The sequence below is a fragment of the Triticum aestivum genome, chromosome 2D (genome assembly GCF_018294505.1).
Source record: "Triticum aestivum cultivar Chinese Spring chromosome 2D, IWGSC CS RefSeq v2.1, whole genome shotgun sequence".
Taxonomy (NCBI): domain Eukaryota; kingdom Viridiplantae; phylum Streptophyta; class Magnoliopsida; order Poales; family Poaceae; genus Triticum; species Triticum aestivum.
In genome coordinates this window covers 429,104,215-429,119,552 of record NC_057799.1, presented here as the reverse complement: position 1 = coordinate 429,119,552, position 15,338 = coordinate 429,104,215, and the positions used below count along the sequence as shown (strand labels likewise).

Here is a 15,338-nt window from a genome sequence, read left to right as displayed (position 1 = left end):
TCCTTTGCACTATGTCGGCGACCTTGGTTTATCGATCCATTTGTAATATCTCCTCTTGTTAGTTGCTGTCAGTTGAGTGCACGTGCTTTACCAAAGGTTAAATGCTCCCATTTGTTAAGGAATAACCCAAGTATCTCTTTTACAGATGGAGCAAATCATAAGGCCAACATGTTATTATCAACGTCATGCCATACCATGTGAATCCGAAGCAAGTTACTGCAATATCCTAGTTCAGGATTGACCAAAGGCAACTAGTCATAGGATCACCTCTTTTGCTGAAAATAATAAATGGGTGTCTTGCAAGCAAGTGATAACTTGCTGTCGACAGATGGATGCGGGCATGAGGCCTGGTTTTGCTCCTAAGCAACTGCACGATAATACTACATGCTAGATATACATCTATTTAAGCAACAAGTAATTCAGGACGAAGGGAGTAGATAATGTCCTAGCTGATGTTTGGTTTCCTGGCTGATGTCACAGGGGAGGAATTTTTATCTTATTCAAGTACATGAACCAGAGAATAAGAGGATGTTGTTGGGATTTCGAAAAAAATAAATTGATTTGGCTTGTGGGGAAGATGATGAAGTGTTTTATCAATTGAATTTTGTCATATTCAAAGGCTTGCGATACGTCGGCTGACGCGTACTCCCTCAGAGCATCTTCAACAGCCGTCCAACGCGCGGCGCGCTAAAAATAAGTATACAACGTCGGGTGAGCCAGCTTTTGCTCACGGCGGTGCACTGGCTCCAGCGGCCGCCGCAAAATAAGCGCGCCCGAGCCGCTCCAGCAGGCGCGCTATATTTCATTTTTTTCTTGACGCCTACTATGTGAACTACAATTCGATACACATTTGGTTCCGATAGTATAAATGTGAGATAGTTCGTCACATAGCCTGCTTCTACGATACAAAATAGTGCATAGATAGTTCATAGTCTTCTCCTATGATAGATAGATAAAACGAAAAACTACTACTACTCGTCATTCTCCGACTCGGGCTCTGCCTCGGTGATGTCCTCCTCCGACGTCTGAGCGTAGGCGTCAAGAAACCGCTCGTCGCTGGAGTCCCAGGACGACGCATCTCCTAGCGCGATGTTGAATTTAGCGTTGACGCCACAACGCCATGGCTTCCTCGTCCATCTCGGCCAGGCTGAGACGGCGCTCCCGCCTCCGGTTCTCGCGACGATCCTCGTCGGTGATAAGCCGCGGGGGAGGCGCCAACTCCTGTGCCCGCTCCCGCGTCGCCACGTCCGTGAAGTTCATGTCTCAACGGGACCGCTAGAGGCGCCACGCCGCAGCGTCGTATGCACGGGCGCCTGGGCGGTGTCGAAGGTTCCGAGGCCGAGGCGCACGCCGCCCGACCGAATCTTGGCGGAGTAGGTGTCGGACGGACGCACGCGGACGCCGCGGTAGCCCGAAGCTCCCCGGCGACGAGGCGGCATGGTGGCGCAGTGGTGGCGTGTCGGTGGCGAGGAGAGAAAGCGGTAAAGGGAGCGACGAGAGAGCGGCAGAGGGCGCTGCAATTTATAGACGCGTCGGACGCGGTGCGCCAAATTTAGCGCGCGAGCTGCCGCCTTTTCTCGCGCGCGCTAGTTTCCCGCCTCCGCTGAAGCGCGCGAAAACGTCCCGCACACGTTGAAATGCCATTTTTTCGACGCGCATCCTTTGGCGCGGCTATTGGAGATGCTCTCACGAAAAATTCTCCACCCCTCGTCGAACCCTAGGCGAAAGGTTTCCCCAAATCGAGTTCGTCACCAAAGCGCAATATAATGGCGCCGTTCGGGCCATGGGCCGACCTCCACCCGGAGCTCCTCCTTTCCATCGCCGACGGGTTGTCGCTAAAGCACTACGCCGCCATCCGCTGCGCCTGCCCAGGGTGGCGTTCCGCCCTCCCGCCGCCGCTCCCTTCTCTCCTCGTTTTTGCCGACGGCCAGCGCGCCTACGCATTATCGTTTCTGATGCGGCGCTCGATCCACTGCTCCACGCTCCGGACGCGCAGCTGCTTCGTTGGCTCGAGTAACGGCTGCTTCGCGGTCGCCAGCGAGTGCGGGGAGATCTCCATCCTGAATCCCCTGACCGGCGAGGAGATCAAGCTTCTTCCGATGAACTGTGGCAAGAAGGAGCGCAAGGTCGTATTCGCGCCGAACCCCAGACCCGACGACTACACCGCCGTCGCCGTATGCCACGGCAACAAGCTGGCCTACACCAAGACCCGAGACATGAAGTGGTTCATCAGCGACGTCGCCATGGGCAGGGGGGATCAGCTCATCGACCTGGTCTACGACACAGACGGTGGCAAGGTCTACTGCCTCACCGAATGCGGGGACGTGCACGTGCTCCACATTCCCCGTGGCCGCCGCCGGAAGCCTATAGTCGAGCCCTTGCTGCCGGAGCGCCCGTTCGACCCCGCGGCCGTCTTCGCAGCGCCCTACCACACCGCTTCTAAGCCCACAAGGTTCAAGCAGATCTTCATCTGTAATGGTAGCCTGTACCAGGTATGGCGGAATGCCACCGGTAACATCGCTTGGCGGCTGCCAGAGGGCGGCCGGTTCATCATGTCCGACAACGACATCTTCGTTCTGAGGTACGACCCTGGGCGCATGCCATGCTGGGACACGGTGAATGATCTGGGAGGCTACTCTGTGTTCATCGGCAAGAACAGCCCAGCGGTTGTCCAAGCTGAGGATGTCCCTGGGGTGAGGGCCAATTGTGTGTACTGGATCGATGAGCGGTGGAGAGGCGTGCCTATGGTGTTCGACATGGTCACCCGAACCTCTGCACCCTTTGTTCTTCCCTCTGCTGACATTGTTCAAAGCCCCCTATGCGGAACAGGCTGCTGGTACTTCTTCAGTGATAACATTACAAGCATCGACAACAATGGAAGGAAACAGCACATGAGTGGAGACGTGGAAAGATCTCAAGAGCAGCAGGAAGCTAAAAGATCTAAGTTATAAGCTGGTTCAGTTATTTATAGAATCCTAAATTTTTTGCCTTAGCTGAGTTCTGTTAGTTTCACATATGACTGTGCAGGTTATTTAGATGCTCTTTATGTTCCTAAATTGTTGTGCTGTAGCTAAACTTATTTAAGTTATTATATAAGTTTGTTCGGTGTTCAATATATCTTTGAGTTATTGGTGCTAGTTTGTCATTTATATTTGTATATGGCTGCTTTGGTGTTAATGAGTGTTGAGAGGACCTACTAGTGACATGAACAAGATAGAGGGACGAAAATGTAAAACTCACCTTGTATATACTACTCCCGTGGAGGGATGGAAGGATAAGGTCAATCCTCAATGTTCCAGACTTCTCTCCCCTTCTTGAGCTAATCAACATGGTATCAGAGCCACCCGTCTCCGGCGAGGCAGCGGCGGCCGTGGAACGGCGTTGAGTGGGTTCGGAGGCGGCGGAAGTTGGTGGTGGTGCTGGTGGTCAACGGCGCTGTGAAGGAGGGCGACCTGGGCCCGTGAGGCGACTCAGTGCAGTGGCGGAACTGAGCAGAGTGCTGCAGCGGTGAAGGAGGTGCTGGGAGGAACAAGGCGGCGAGGAGCAGTGGTCTGATTTACCACGGGTGAGTTGGCTGTTTGTGTGGTTGCGTGTGGAGGTTGCCCAGGCTGGTGGTGTGATTAGGGAGGAGAAAGGAGCCGACGGCTAGCTAGTGCGGCGTGCAGAGGCTTGAATCTGAGAAGTAGAAGTGCAGCGTGTAGAGGAGATGGCTGAAATCAGTGATGCCCCAGCAGTTACTTCCGGTGAGCTTGCGGCTGTATTGCGAGCGATGGATGAGAAATACAGGGCTCTGTTTGATGCAATCAGCAAGCAAGCTAGCAGCTCCAAATCAGAGGCTGAAATAAAGGAGGAGATACATCCCTTACAGATGCCACATGTGAAGTTAGAGGGTCCTGAGAACTATGTAAGCTGGGCTGAGCATGCTGAAACCATCCTGGTTTCAAGGAAATTGGAAGGATACATCCTTGGGACAGTAGAGAAACCTGAGGAAGAAGGTTCAAAAGAAGGCCAAAAATGGAGAGCAACCAATGCTTTGGTCAGGGCATGGCTTCTGAGTTCGATGTCTTCTCAGATTGCAAAGCAGGTTGAGAGAATCAAAGATGCTTCAGAGATTTGGAGGCTCCTGAAAGGCACATATTCAGGAGTGGGAAATGAGATGTTAGCATGCAAAATTCAAAAGGAGTTGCAGGAGCTGAGCCAAGGTGAGAGAACAGTGGTGGAATATGTGTCTGAACTTAAAAGGTTGTGGAGTGACCTGGACTACTATGATCCAGTTGAAATGGAGTGTGGGAAATGTATTGAGAAGCATAGTAAGTGGACTGAGAGGAGACGTGTTAGAGACTTCCTAAATGGCCTCCATCCCAGGTTTGAAAATAGGAGAGCAGCTCTATATGGCAGTGGGAAGCTACCAAGTCTTGAGCAAGCAATTTCTGCAATAGCGAGTGAAGAAACTCGGCTAAGGTTGGAGGCAGCAGGATCGGCTTCACAGGGAGTAACGCAAAGGCGCTCAGCTTTCTTGGCTGCAGGAGGTGGAAGATACCAAAGAACAGGAGCAGGTAACGGTGAAAGAAAATGTTTTGAATGTGGATCACCAGGACATCTTGTGGCAGGCTGCCCTAAATTGATGGGAGGAGGTCGTGGTAGAGGCCAGGACTGGCGAGGTAGAGCCAGAGGCAGATTATTTGATGCATGTGGTGGCCGTGGGAGAGGCATGTTGTTTCCCGGAAGAGCAAACACTTCAGCTGCCGAGGAAGTGTCTCAGAAATTGAGCGTTGAGATAACCCCCGATGAGCTAGAGAAGTGGCGTCAATTCAAGAACCTAAATCTTGGTGTTGAACAGCCTCAGGAGTCACATGCATCATCCTCTTCATCAGCAAATTTTTCTGGTAATAATTCTCATACTGTAATGTGTACTGATTATCTTGCAGCTGGTGCACAATGGTTAATTGACTCAGGGGCTTCGAGACATATGACTGGTTCTATTAGGGAGTTGTCCAACTATATTCCTGTTCTTAAAAAGGAAAATGTGAAATTGGCTGATGGTTCAACCCAAGCCATTGTTGGGTCTGGAATTGTCAAATGCAGCCCAAATATGTCATTATCTTCAGTTTTACATGTTCCAGCATTCCCAATTAATCTTCTATCTATAAGCTGCATCACTAGAGAGCTAAATTGTGCTGCAATATTCTTCCCCACTTGGTGTATTTTTCAGGAACTTGGAACTGGAAAAGAGATTGGGATAGGGAGCATGCGTGATGGGTTATATTACTTGGATAGTAATATATTTCCTGCAGTGGCTGCTACAGTGTCTCCCTCGTCACTAGAAGAATTCCTACTTCAACATCGTCGGTTGGGACATCTTTCTTTTGCTATTTTGGGTCAGATTTACCCTAATCTCTATTGTAAAATTAGTAAAGAACAACTAATGTGTGATGCCTGTCAGTATGGAAAGCAAGTTAGGAGCTCTTATTTATCATCTGATAATAGAAGTGATGTGCCTTTGCAAACTATACATTCAGATGTGTGGGGCCCTAGCAAAGTGACATCTATTAATGGTTATCGCTACTTTGTCACTTTCATTGACTGCTGCACTAGAGCTACCTGGGTTTATGTGTTACGCCATAAAAGTGAAACATTTGAATGCTTTAGAGATTTCCATAATCTGGTTAGGACTCAATATAGTGCTTGTGTGAAAGTGTTACGAACTGATAATGGCACAGAATATGTGAATGGGGACTTTAGATGAATATTTGTCAAACTTTGGAATTATCCATCAAACTACTTGCCCAGGTACTTCAGAACAGAATGGTTTGGCAGAAAGGAAGAACAGGCATATTTTAGAAATTGCAAGGTGCATAATGTTTGCCATGAATGTTCCAAAGTACTTGTGGAGTGAAGCAGTGATGACTGCAGCTTATTTGATGAATAGGATGCCTTCTCGGGTGCTTGGCTACAAGACACCAATAGAGTGTCTCACTGGGAGAACTACATATGTAGTTCCACCAAAGGTGTTCGGGTGTACATGTTTTGTAAAGGACTATAGGCCTTCGGTTGGGAAGCTAGATCCAAGAGCAGTAAAGTGTATATTTGTGGGGTATTCTGGTAAACAGAAGGGCTATAAATGTTGGTGCCCATCCGAGAAGAGAATGTTTGTGAGTATGGATGTGGTGTTTCGTGAACATGAACCATTTTATGGGGGATCAGTCGACTTATCTGATGTATTTCCCGATTCGTTTACTGATGACCTCTTAGATGCAGACTATGAGACAGGGTGAGATAAAGAAGTGGAGAACATCGATGCTACATCACAAAAGATGATTATTGGAGTGATACCTGCTGAAGGAAGGGAACAAGATACACCAAATGAGGTACAACAATGGCGAAAACCAAACGAAGAAAGGGAATGCCAAGTGTATACAAGAAGGCGGCAATCAAAAGAGAAACAAATGCAGGGGGAGGAAGTAACTTCTTTGGAGCCTCACCATGAAGCCTATGAACCAGAAAGAACACCATCCAGAGTGGAGCAGCCTGATGCGAATGACTCAACACCAGACCCACCATTACCATCTCAGGCTCCACAGGTAACTCCGTCGTGTGATGATAATGCTCTTACATTGGATGATCTAGATATACCCATTGCCCACCGAAAACAACCTCGATTAACTGCTGGGAAATTGCCATCAAGAATGTCACCCTACAATGTCTCCAATTATGTTTCATATTCCTCTGTGGGCCCTCAATACAATTCATTTATAGCTGCTCTAGATTCGATGGCACCACTACCACATGACTGGCAGGAGGCAGTAAGGGACCCAAGGTGGAGAGCAGCAATGGTTGAAGAAATGACTGCACTCGATAAGAATAATACTTGGGAACTCTCTATACTTCCTGCAGGTAAGAAAGTTGTGGGTTGTAAGTGGGTGTTCACCATAAAGCAAACACCTGAGGGCAAAATAGAGAGATATAAAGCCAGACTAGTGGCAAAAGGGTATAGTCAAACATACGGAGTGGATTACGATGAGACTTTTGCCCCAGTGGCTAAGATGAATACTATTAGAACCCTGATCTCAGTAGCAGCGAATTATAAGTGGAATCTTTTTCAGATGGATGTTAAGAATGCTTTTCTACATGGTGACTTGCAAGAGGAAGTATATATAGAAATCCCACAGGGGTTTAATAGTAAGGAGACAGAGGGTAAGGTGTGCAGACTAAAAAAATCATTATATGGACTCAAGCAATCACCAAGGGCCTGGTTTGGGAAGTTTTGCAAGGAGATCCGCGCAATTGGCTATCAGCAAAGCAATGCTGATCATACACTGTTTTTCAGGAGTAATCATGGCAAACTTACAATTCTTGTGGTTTATGTTGATGACATTGTTATTACAGGTAATGATGATGAGGGGATAAGAAGGTTGAAAAAAATGCTAGCAAAAGCATTTGAAGTAAAAGATCTTGGGCATCTAAATTATTTTCTAGGAATTGAAGTTGCATATTCATCACAAGGTATATATCTCTCACAGCGGAAATGTGTTCTTGATTTACTTGTTGAGACTGGAATGCTAGACTGTAAACCTGCCTCTACACCAATTGAGGCAAACCATCGAATTAAGGCAGATATGGGTGATCCTGTTGATAAAGGTCAGTATCAACGGCTGGTAGGGAGACTAATCTATTTGTCCCATACTAGACCAGATATTGCATATGCCGTGAGTATTGTGAGCAGATATATGCATGACCCAAGATCTACACATTTAAATGCTGCATATAGAATCTTGAGATACCTAAAGGGATGCCCTGGGAAAGGAATTCTATTCTCAAATTCTGGACATCTCAGTATAGAGTGTTACACAGATGCTGACTGGGCTGGGTGTCTAGATGATAGAAGGTCCACTTCTGGCTACTGCATCTTTGTTGGAGGAAATTTGGTTAGCTGGAGGAGCAAAAAACAAAGTGTAGTGGCCAGGTCTACTGCTGAAGCAGAGTTACGGTCCATGGTCTCTGGAATATGTGAATTAATATGGCTACGCTTACTACTTACTGAACTACAATTGTACAAAGGGGGCCCTCTTCGGATCTACTGTGATAATCAAGCCACAATAAATATAGTAAACAATCCAATCCAGCATGATAGGACGAAACATATTGAAATAGATAGGCATTTCATCAAAGAGAAGCTAGATGAGGGAACTCTTCAAGTTAGCTTTGTCAACTCAGGTGATCAGCTTGCTGATGTATTAACCAAAGGTATTAGTGTTGTAAATTATATGAAATTATGTAACAAGATGGGGCTCATAGACATATTTGCCCCATCTTGAGGGGGAGTGTTGAGAGGACCTACTAGTGACATGAACAAGAATAGAGGGACGAAAATGTAAAACTCACCTTGTATATACTACTCCCGTGGAGGGATGGAAGGATAAGGTCAATCCTCAATGTTCCAGACTTCTCTCCCCTTCTTGAGCTAATCAACAATGAGTGGCTTTGCCCTTTGTTGTATCGGTTTTCGCCTGGTTTTCACTAATTAACAGGGCAACTCTTCTTAATAAATGGGAGGCAAAACTTCGCCTCTGTTGGGGGAGAAAAAAAAATCGTAAGGCTGTCTGGCATTGTGGTGGGTTTTCAGAAGCACATATCAGTTGCTACTTTGGATTTAGACAGTTGTTGACAGTCAGTACCCCCACAAAACAACTAAACAAATGCAAAAGAAAAGAGGAAACAAATGCAAATTGGCATTAGACTATGCGGCCTTTTATTTGAATAATCCAGTTGGTCTGTTAGTTTATAATGTGTACTCTTAACATATTCAATATGGTCGTTTTCTTTTCCCAACAATCTAAGGAAATGAAGCTCAAATTTTGGGTGCGCAGTCACTTTGTTCTGTTTAGTTGCTTCAAAGTTTGTCAAGATCAAGCGGCGGAAGGGCCTATGAAGGCACTAGGCGTGCCATGTGAGTTTTGTCAACTTGTAGGTCACAAAATTACACAGATGGATGGTTCAGAACTTCAGATTGCTTTTTTGGTAGTAGGAAATGAGCTGGGATTGTTCTTAAAATGTATCACCCACGATCACCAAGATCAGTTCTACTAATCATGTATACAAAATAGAGCAACTTTGATGATTGCAGCATCAAAGGAATTGATGATATAAGTTAGCTCATGAATTGGCAGGTATTTTCGTTCTCCGCTATGTTGAAAGTCCAGCAACTTCATATGTAGTGTTGATTATAGTGTCATTGGAATCAAATGCTTCAGAAGATTTAAAGAGTTTTATTCCAGAAAAAAGAGGAGCAAGCATATCTAGAGCTCTCTTCTTCAGTACTCCCTCCGTCCCATAATATAAGAGCGGTTTTTGATACTACACTAGTGTAAAAACGCTCTTATATTATGAGACGGAGGGAGTATATAACAAACCACCTATTTTTAAGCTTTCCGCAGTCCTGTGCACAGCATTGCACTGGTAAACACCATGAAGACCCTGTAGATGTGTTGATGTAGCAATTCCTAGGAAGGTAATTGTTTGTTCTCTTTGATGTGTCTTGACAGCATCCTTTGCTTTTAATGGAAATTTAGTTGGTTATAAAAGAAGGTCCTCTTTCACTAGATTTGTTTCCCAGGCATCTCATGTGCATGAATGAAAGATTAAAATTTGTTACCAGCACTGTCTTTTAATTTTCTGTTTGTTGCATAGTTTTTTTTTGTACTGTAGTACTACTTGATTTGGAATTTACAATGTGGTTAGGTGAGCTCTATTTTTCGGTCTAAACTGTATCGTCTATGTTTATTACTGAGCTTCTTGATTGTCCAGCTCTTTGAAGGCAGATTCAGTAATGGAAGGCAGATATGCTACTGTTTAGTTGATAGGTGAGGTACTTGCTCCTTATCCACAGGTCTCTTCTTGTTGTTTACTTACCGGTTACATACTCCAAATAATCACTCGAGACAATTCAGTCTTGAAATTGTTGAATCATGTTTAGTGTTGTTTAAATTATCACTCAATTGCATACCACTGGAACTGAATTATAGACAAACTCATGTTGAATCATGTTTAATGTTGATTAAATTATCACGCAACTGCATACCATGGGAACGGAATTAATTAGACAAAGTCATGTTAAACTGTCAGAATGAAATTTATATACATAATATTGTGTGATTTCTCCTTGATTGAATGTATTGAGAACTTGTCAACCTTTGTTTATTCATGTCACTTATCATGTTGCAGGTTTTGGAAACTCCTCACCTCATATGCTTGCTGCTTGGACACATATCTCATGGTTCTGGACAACCTGTTGATACGATGCCCCTCCTTACTCGGAGGCGCTTGGCCACCTCTGGACAGCCGTTGCTCCCAATGGTGTGTGGACGTGGTATTGAGTCCTTGACCTTGTAGTCCTCCACTCTCACTGGTGCCACTTGTGCATGGAAGGCATGCGATGATCGGCGAGGCCAACAAACACGGCGGACAAGTCGGTCAACATCTTCTTTGGTTGTATGTGGCTTTCAATGTGAGTGCCCTCTGTGGCTGTGTGTGTCCACCTTTTTGTTACCAGCAAGAGGAGGGAAGTAAACTTTCTTGCTGTTGTCGACTTGTCGTGGAAGTTCTTACTTAAGCTTGAAGCATTTGTGAAGTCTAGACCATGAATTCTGGTGCAGTACAATTGCAGGGGAAAGCTGGCGTGAGTGTGTGCCTCCATCGGTTTTCTTAGACAGGGGGGTGAAGGTAGTAAAGAAGAAGAGTGATGTCAGTTGAGTATATCGAGTCAATTGCAAGGGGAACTTGTATAATGACCCTCATGCCTTTCCATGGTTCAGCAAAGAAAAAAGGAATGTCAACACTTTGACGAATAGATTGTACTAGTAGTTACTGTACTAGTTAACTTTCAAAAGTGCATCATGTCCTACTAACAACGCCATGGTTCATGGAATCATTAGGGACAATGCTAGTGCTCACCGAGTCATTGAGGACAAAAGTATTTCTCTCCTTGCATAAGCTGTGACATCATATTCAGTAGCTTCAATATAAACTTGGAAGAATTATGTACGGAGTAAATTTTGTAACATTGTATTCTTAAGCCTCATTATTTGTAACACATTAATCAAAATGTCAGATATGAAACAGTGATTCTTGTTCCCTAATTACATAGACATGTGAACATGTTCTCTCAATCCAGAAATGATTTCTCAGCAGAATCAAACTGGATTGTAGTTTGAAAAACAGAAGCAGTTCAGGGTCTTTTGGGGCCTAGTTTCACTCCTTCGAGCTATATCTTTGACCACTTATATATGTTTTATTGGAGCTGGCATTTTAACTCGCGCAAATGGATGCACTGATTAAGACAGGCAAACTGCTGCTCCTAAGCAAGCGTGCACGAGTAAAAGAATATGAGTGACCTCCAGGTGCTCAAATCATGGAGAAACAGAACCAAATTTTATGCAAAAATGAACATAAGCTTCTAGTACCTTTTTTGATACGGCAACAAAAATGAATCTTAATGAGCATGGAAATCATCTGTAAGAAATGCCATAGCTAAACAGCAAGATTTCAAGAGTGTAGAAACATTTGACACTAGAAATACAGAAACCATGATAAAGCTAGCGTATAGCAATGGTTTATGGTACTGAAATTACAGCACAAAACAAAGATTTGTTAGGCTGCGTGCTAGAGTACACGACAAACAGTTCTACTGCAGTAGCATTAACCTGACACTAGCAGAGTTGCTAATCCTAGACCCTCAAGCAGAGGGAACCAACAGGCCGGCCCCATAATCCCAGATCCTCAAGCAGAGAACCAACAACCGAGATAATCCCAGGCCCTCAAGCAGAGAACCACGAATCCCCATCTTATCATAACATGCTATGGTAAGTCTTGGGGTGAAGGGCAGACAGAAGAAGAGCAGGATTGACTGGTCAGGATAGCGGCTAAGAAAGCAGCAGACACGGCGGGCTGGAGGACTAGTCTGAGATGGACTTTCTCCTCTCCCTGCAGTGAAGCAGAGTACTCAACTCATCGCATGGACATGAGGGTGCGCCTTTGGTTGGCCCTCTTGGAAGGCTGAGCGGCCTTCTTCTGGTTCTTCTTCACCATCTTCTCGATTTGCTCTATTGAGCTGGTCAGTTTCTTCTCCATGAGATCAGCGAGCGCTGGATCGATGGGTTTGGTTGGAGTCTTCTGTGAGCTCTTGGATGGCGAAGAATAGACCTTGAAGCCGTGCTCTGCCTGGCTAGGTGCAGGGTTTGCAACCATTTCAGTTAAGCCAGAACCAGAGGCGATAGCTTGGGAGCCCTGAGCTTCAGTAGAATGAGGAGTGCCCTGCTCTGCTGGTACCGGAGTCGTCAAGTTCGCAGGTTGCGGAGATTGCTCAGGCGTTTCGCTTTGCTGCCGAGCTGCAGCAATCCTTAAGCGGCTTCTCTCAATAGCCTGAAAGTCAATAGTCAGAAGAGCAGCACGTAGAAAGAAAGAACTTGCACTGAAATGCATAATTTTAGCTAGAACTACCTGCTGCCAAAATAACATTTGAATGGCTTAGCAGATAAACAGAAAACTCAATAAAATATAACAAATATGTAGCCAAGACAGGTCAGCAGAGGTAGGCATATATGTTTTGTAAATTAGGATTCAGTGATAACAGCAATGTTAAAAAAATCATGCCATAGTAAAATGGTTGATATGCACGCAGAGCTTAATTTACTAAATTATATTGTTCCACCAATTAAAATAACTTGAGCTAAAGAATATATCATTTGAGCGACACGCACGAAACATTTAAATTTTGAGATAGCACATGCTACCATAGTTAATTGTATATACAATATTTTAACTCAAAATATTAGTTAAGGGGATTTTACTAAATAGATATCTAACTGGCGCATGCTATTGTATCAATAGTATACAGTAGCACAATGTACAGCATATGCAAAGAATTTTTAGCCTCAAGCTATAATGCATAATGTACAGCATGACCACAAGAGGATAATGCAAACTATGCGAAGGATATACGCATATAGACAACATTGTGGGTTATACTTAAGAGTATAAGGGGCACATGTTTGCAGAAATTTATAGGTATAAACAACTTGGGAGAGCTCCATTTACACTTGGTCAGGTAATATCAAAAGAAAAGTCAGCAGCTTAGGAAAATAGCCCAAAAGTGTGTGCATTTATTGGCATACTTGAACAAAACATCATACTGAATTACACTAATAAAATATCTGAAGTCAGTTAACTGTTGATAGAAAGAAATGGTTTAAGATAAACAATACTGGTAGACAAATAATAGTGCTGAAAACTAAAACTAATATAGCACAAAATCATATAGCTGAATCATACTCAGGCATCACTCATCAGTACAGGAAACATAAACACTAAGCAAACAACAGCTCCGATAGGCAATTCATAGGTGTTTCTTTGGACAGTGAGGTAGCCTCTCCACCCGATAATAACTGCACTTTAAGCAGGCATGACAGTATTCATCTAACATGGACACTTGATGCAGGGAAGCAGGAAAATGTTTTGTTAATTCTTGCTATGATATCTAACTAGATGGAAGAAAACAAAGTAATGGTTCATGAGCACAAGAATATCCTCTGTCGATACTTCATACCAATAGTCAAAACCCCAAAACCTGACAGTGCCAAGCACGGAAATAATATTCCTCTGATCCGAAATTATTGTCACGAGCTGTACACAACTTTGTACTATCGCAGCAGTTCCTCCACGACAATTAAAGCAGACCAGAGGTAGTACATCTATTCTGCTCACTACTAAAAGTTATAGCAGTATCATGCTTTCATAACCAACTAGTTGCCATTACGTTCAAATATTGTCCACAAAACCATAACAGAAGTAGCACAAAATTATTCAAGTACCATTGTTTAATTGAAACTTGGTGTAAATAAGATCCTGTCATACTTCATACCAATAATCAAAACCCCAAAACCTGACAGTGCCAATCATGGAAATAATACATCTATTCTGCTTACCACTAAAAGTTATAGCAGTATTATGATTTCATAACCAACTAGTAGTCACCATTAAGTTCAAATACTGTCCACAAACCATAACAGAAGTAGCACAAAATTATCTAAGTACCATTGTTTAACTGAAATTTGGTGTAATTAAGGTATTGAAAGCAAATTGCTGCAGTTTGGCCATTTGTTAACAGTTAAGAGCTACCAACAATAATCAAGTACCGGTGGAAATGTAACATAGCACAAAATCATATAGCTGAATCCAACTCAAGACTATTGTCATGGGATTCCACAAGCCCGCATTGGTAACAATTGTACTTCAAACATGCTGTTACCGGCCATCAACAACTCCAGAACGGAGTTGGCAAAGAAGAAAAGGCACTATACACCTTCATCTAGAAACTCCTTAAACAGCACAGTGCAGAATCGTAAGCAAGATAGCAGGCGAAGCAACTACATTTTCAAACAGTTTCAACTACTCACGTCAGAACAACATTACTTGATCTGAAGAAATTGGTCATCACCTTTACAATCACCGTGATATCACGGAGCGGCGTCCTCGGGTACCAGCCAGGAAGCGGGCTCCTCCTCCTCGGCGGCGTAGCCTTCACAGCCCAAGCTGGCGGCACGTTCTCCTTGTTGCTGGAGGGCGACGCGAACCGCCGGGGCAGCGGCTTCCCAGCCCGCCTCCCTGCCAGCGCTCCCGGCGAGGCCACCCTCCTGATAAAGAAGCCGCCGCCAGAGAGGTCGGTGAGGGCCGTCCTCTTGAGTTCCCTATGCTCAGGCATCTTGGAGATCTGCAGGAGGCACGCGGCAGAAGAGATGCGGATCGGTGAGAACTCGAAGAAACGCATCAAAAGAGCAAGAAATGGCGGAAAACTCAAAAGGGGGCATCCCCTGCGCACGCACCTGTCCTCTCTTCTTCCCTGGATCTTTCTTGTACGATTCGTATCTCGAGATCCTTTCAGCCCTGCTCCCGGAAATCCACCAGCGCAAAACGTCCAAGAAATCGTCAGAAGACCAAGAAATCGCCAAAAGACCAAGAAATGGATGCGGGGAAAGCAACGAATACCACCAAGAACCCTAAGATTTCTCGCGCATTACCTGTCCCGACTCCCGCTTCGATTCCGCGCCGCTAATCCCGACCCTAGAACAGATCTGCAGCGAGAGAGTCGAAGAAACTCATCAGAACCCGCAAGAAACGGCACGGGAGTGGGGACCAAAGGACGAAACTCGAGATTTCTCACGATTTGCTCGGCCCTTCCTCCAATCTCGCCCGCTTCGAACCCCTGATACAGCTACGGACTCTAATCTACCGCTAACTACGACTAATTTCCGGGGGAAATCCCTAGGGTTTATAGTACTAGCTAC

At 44.9% G+C, this 15,338-nt stretch overlaps 1 protein-coding gene across 1 annotated transcript; it reads right to left on the bottom strand.

The window, feature by feature from the left end:
* Positions 1-11,572: 11,572 nt before the first annotated feature.
* Positions 11,573-15,338, bottom strand: LOC123053607 (protein POLYCHOME). The gene is made up of 5 exons (XM_044477083.1): positions 15,215-15,338; positions 15,072-15,125; positions 14,877-14,937; positions 14,492-14,764; positions 11,573-12,417 (listed from the first exon to the last, which is right to left on the bottom strand). Exons 4-5 carry the CDS (start codon positions 14,753-14,755, stop codon positions 12,004-12,006), a joined length of 678 nt encoding a protein of 225 aa, XP_044333018.1. The 5' UTR covers positions 14,756-14,764; positions 14,877-14,937; positions 15,072-15,125; positions 15,215-15,338; the 3' UTR covers positions 11,573-12,003.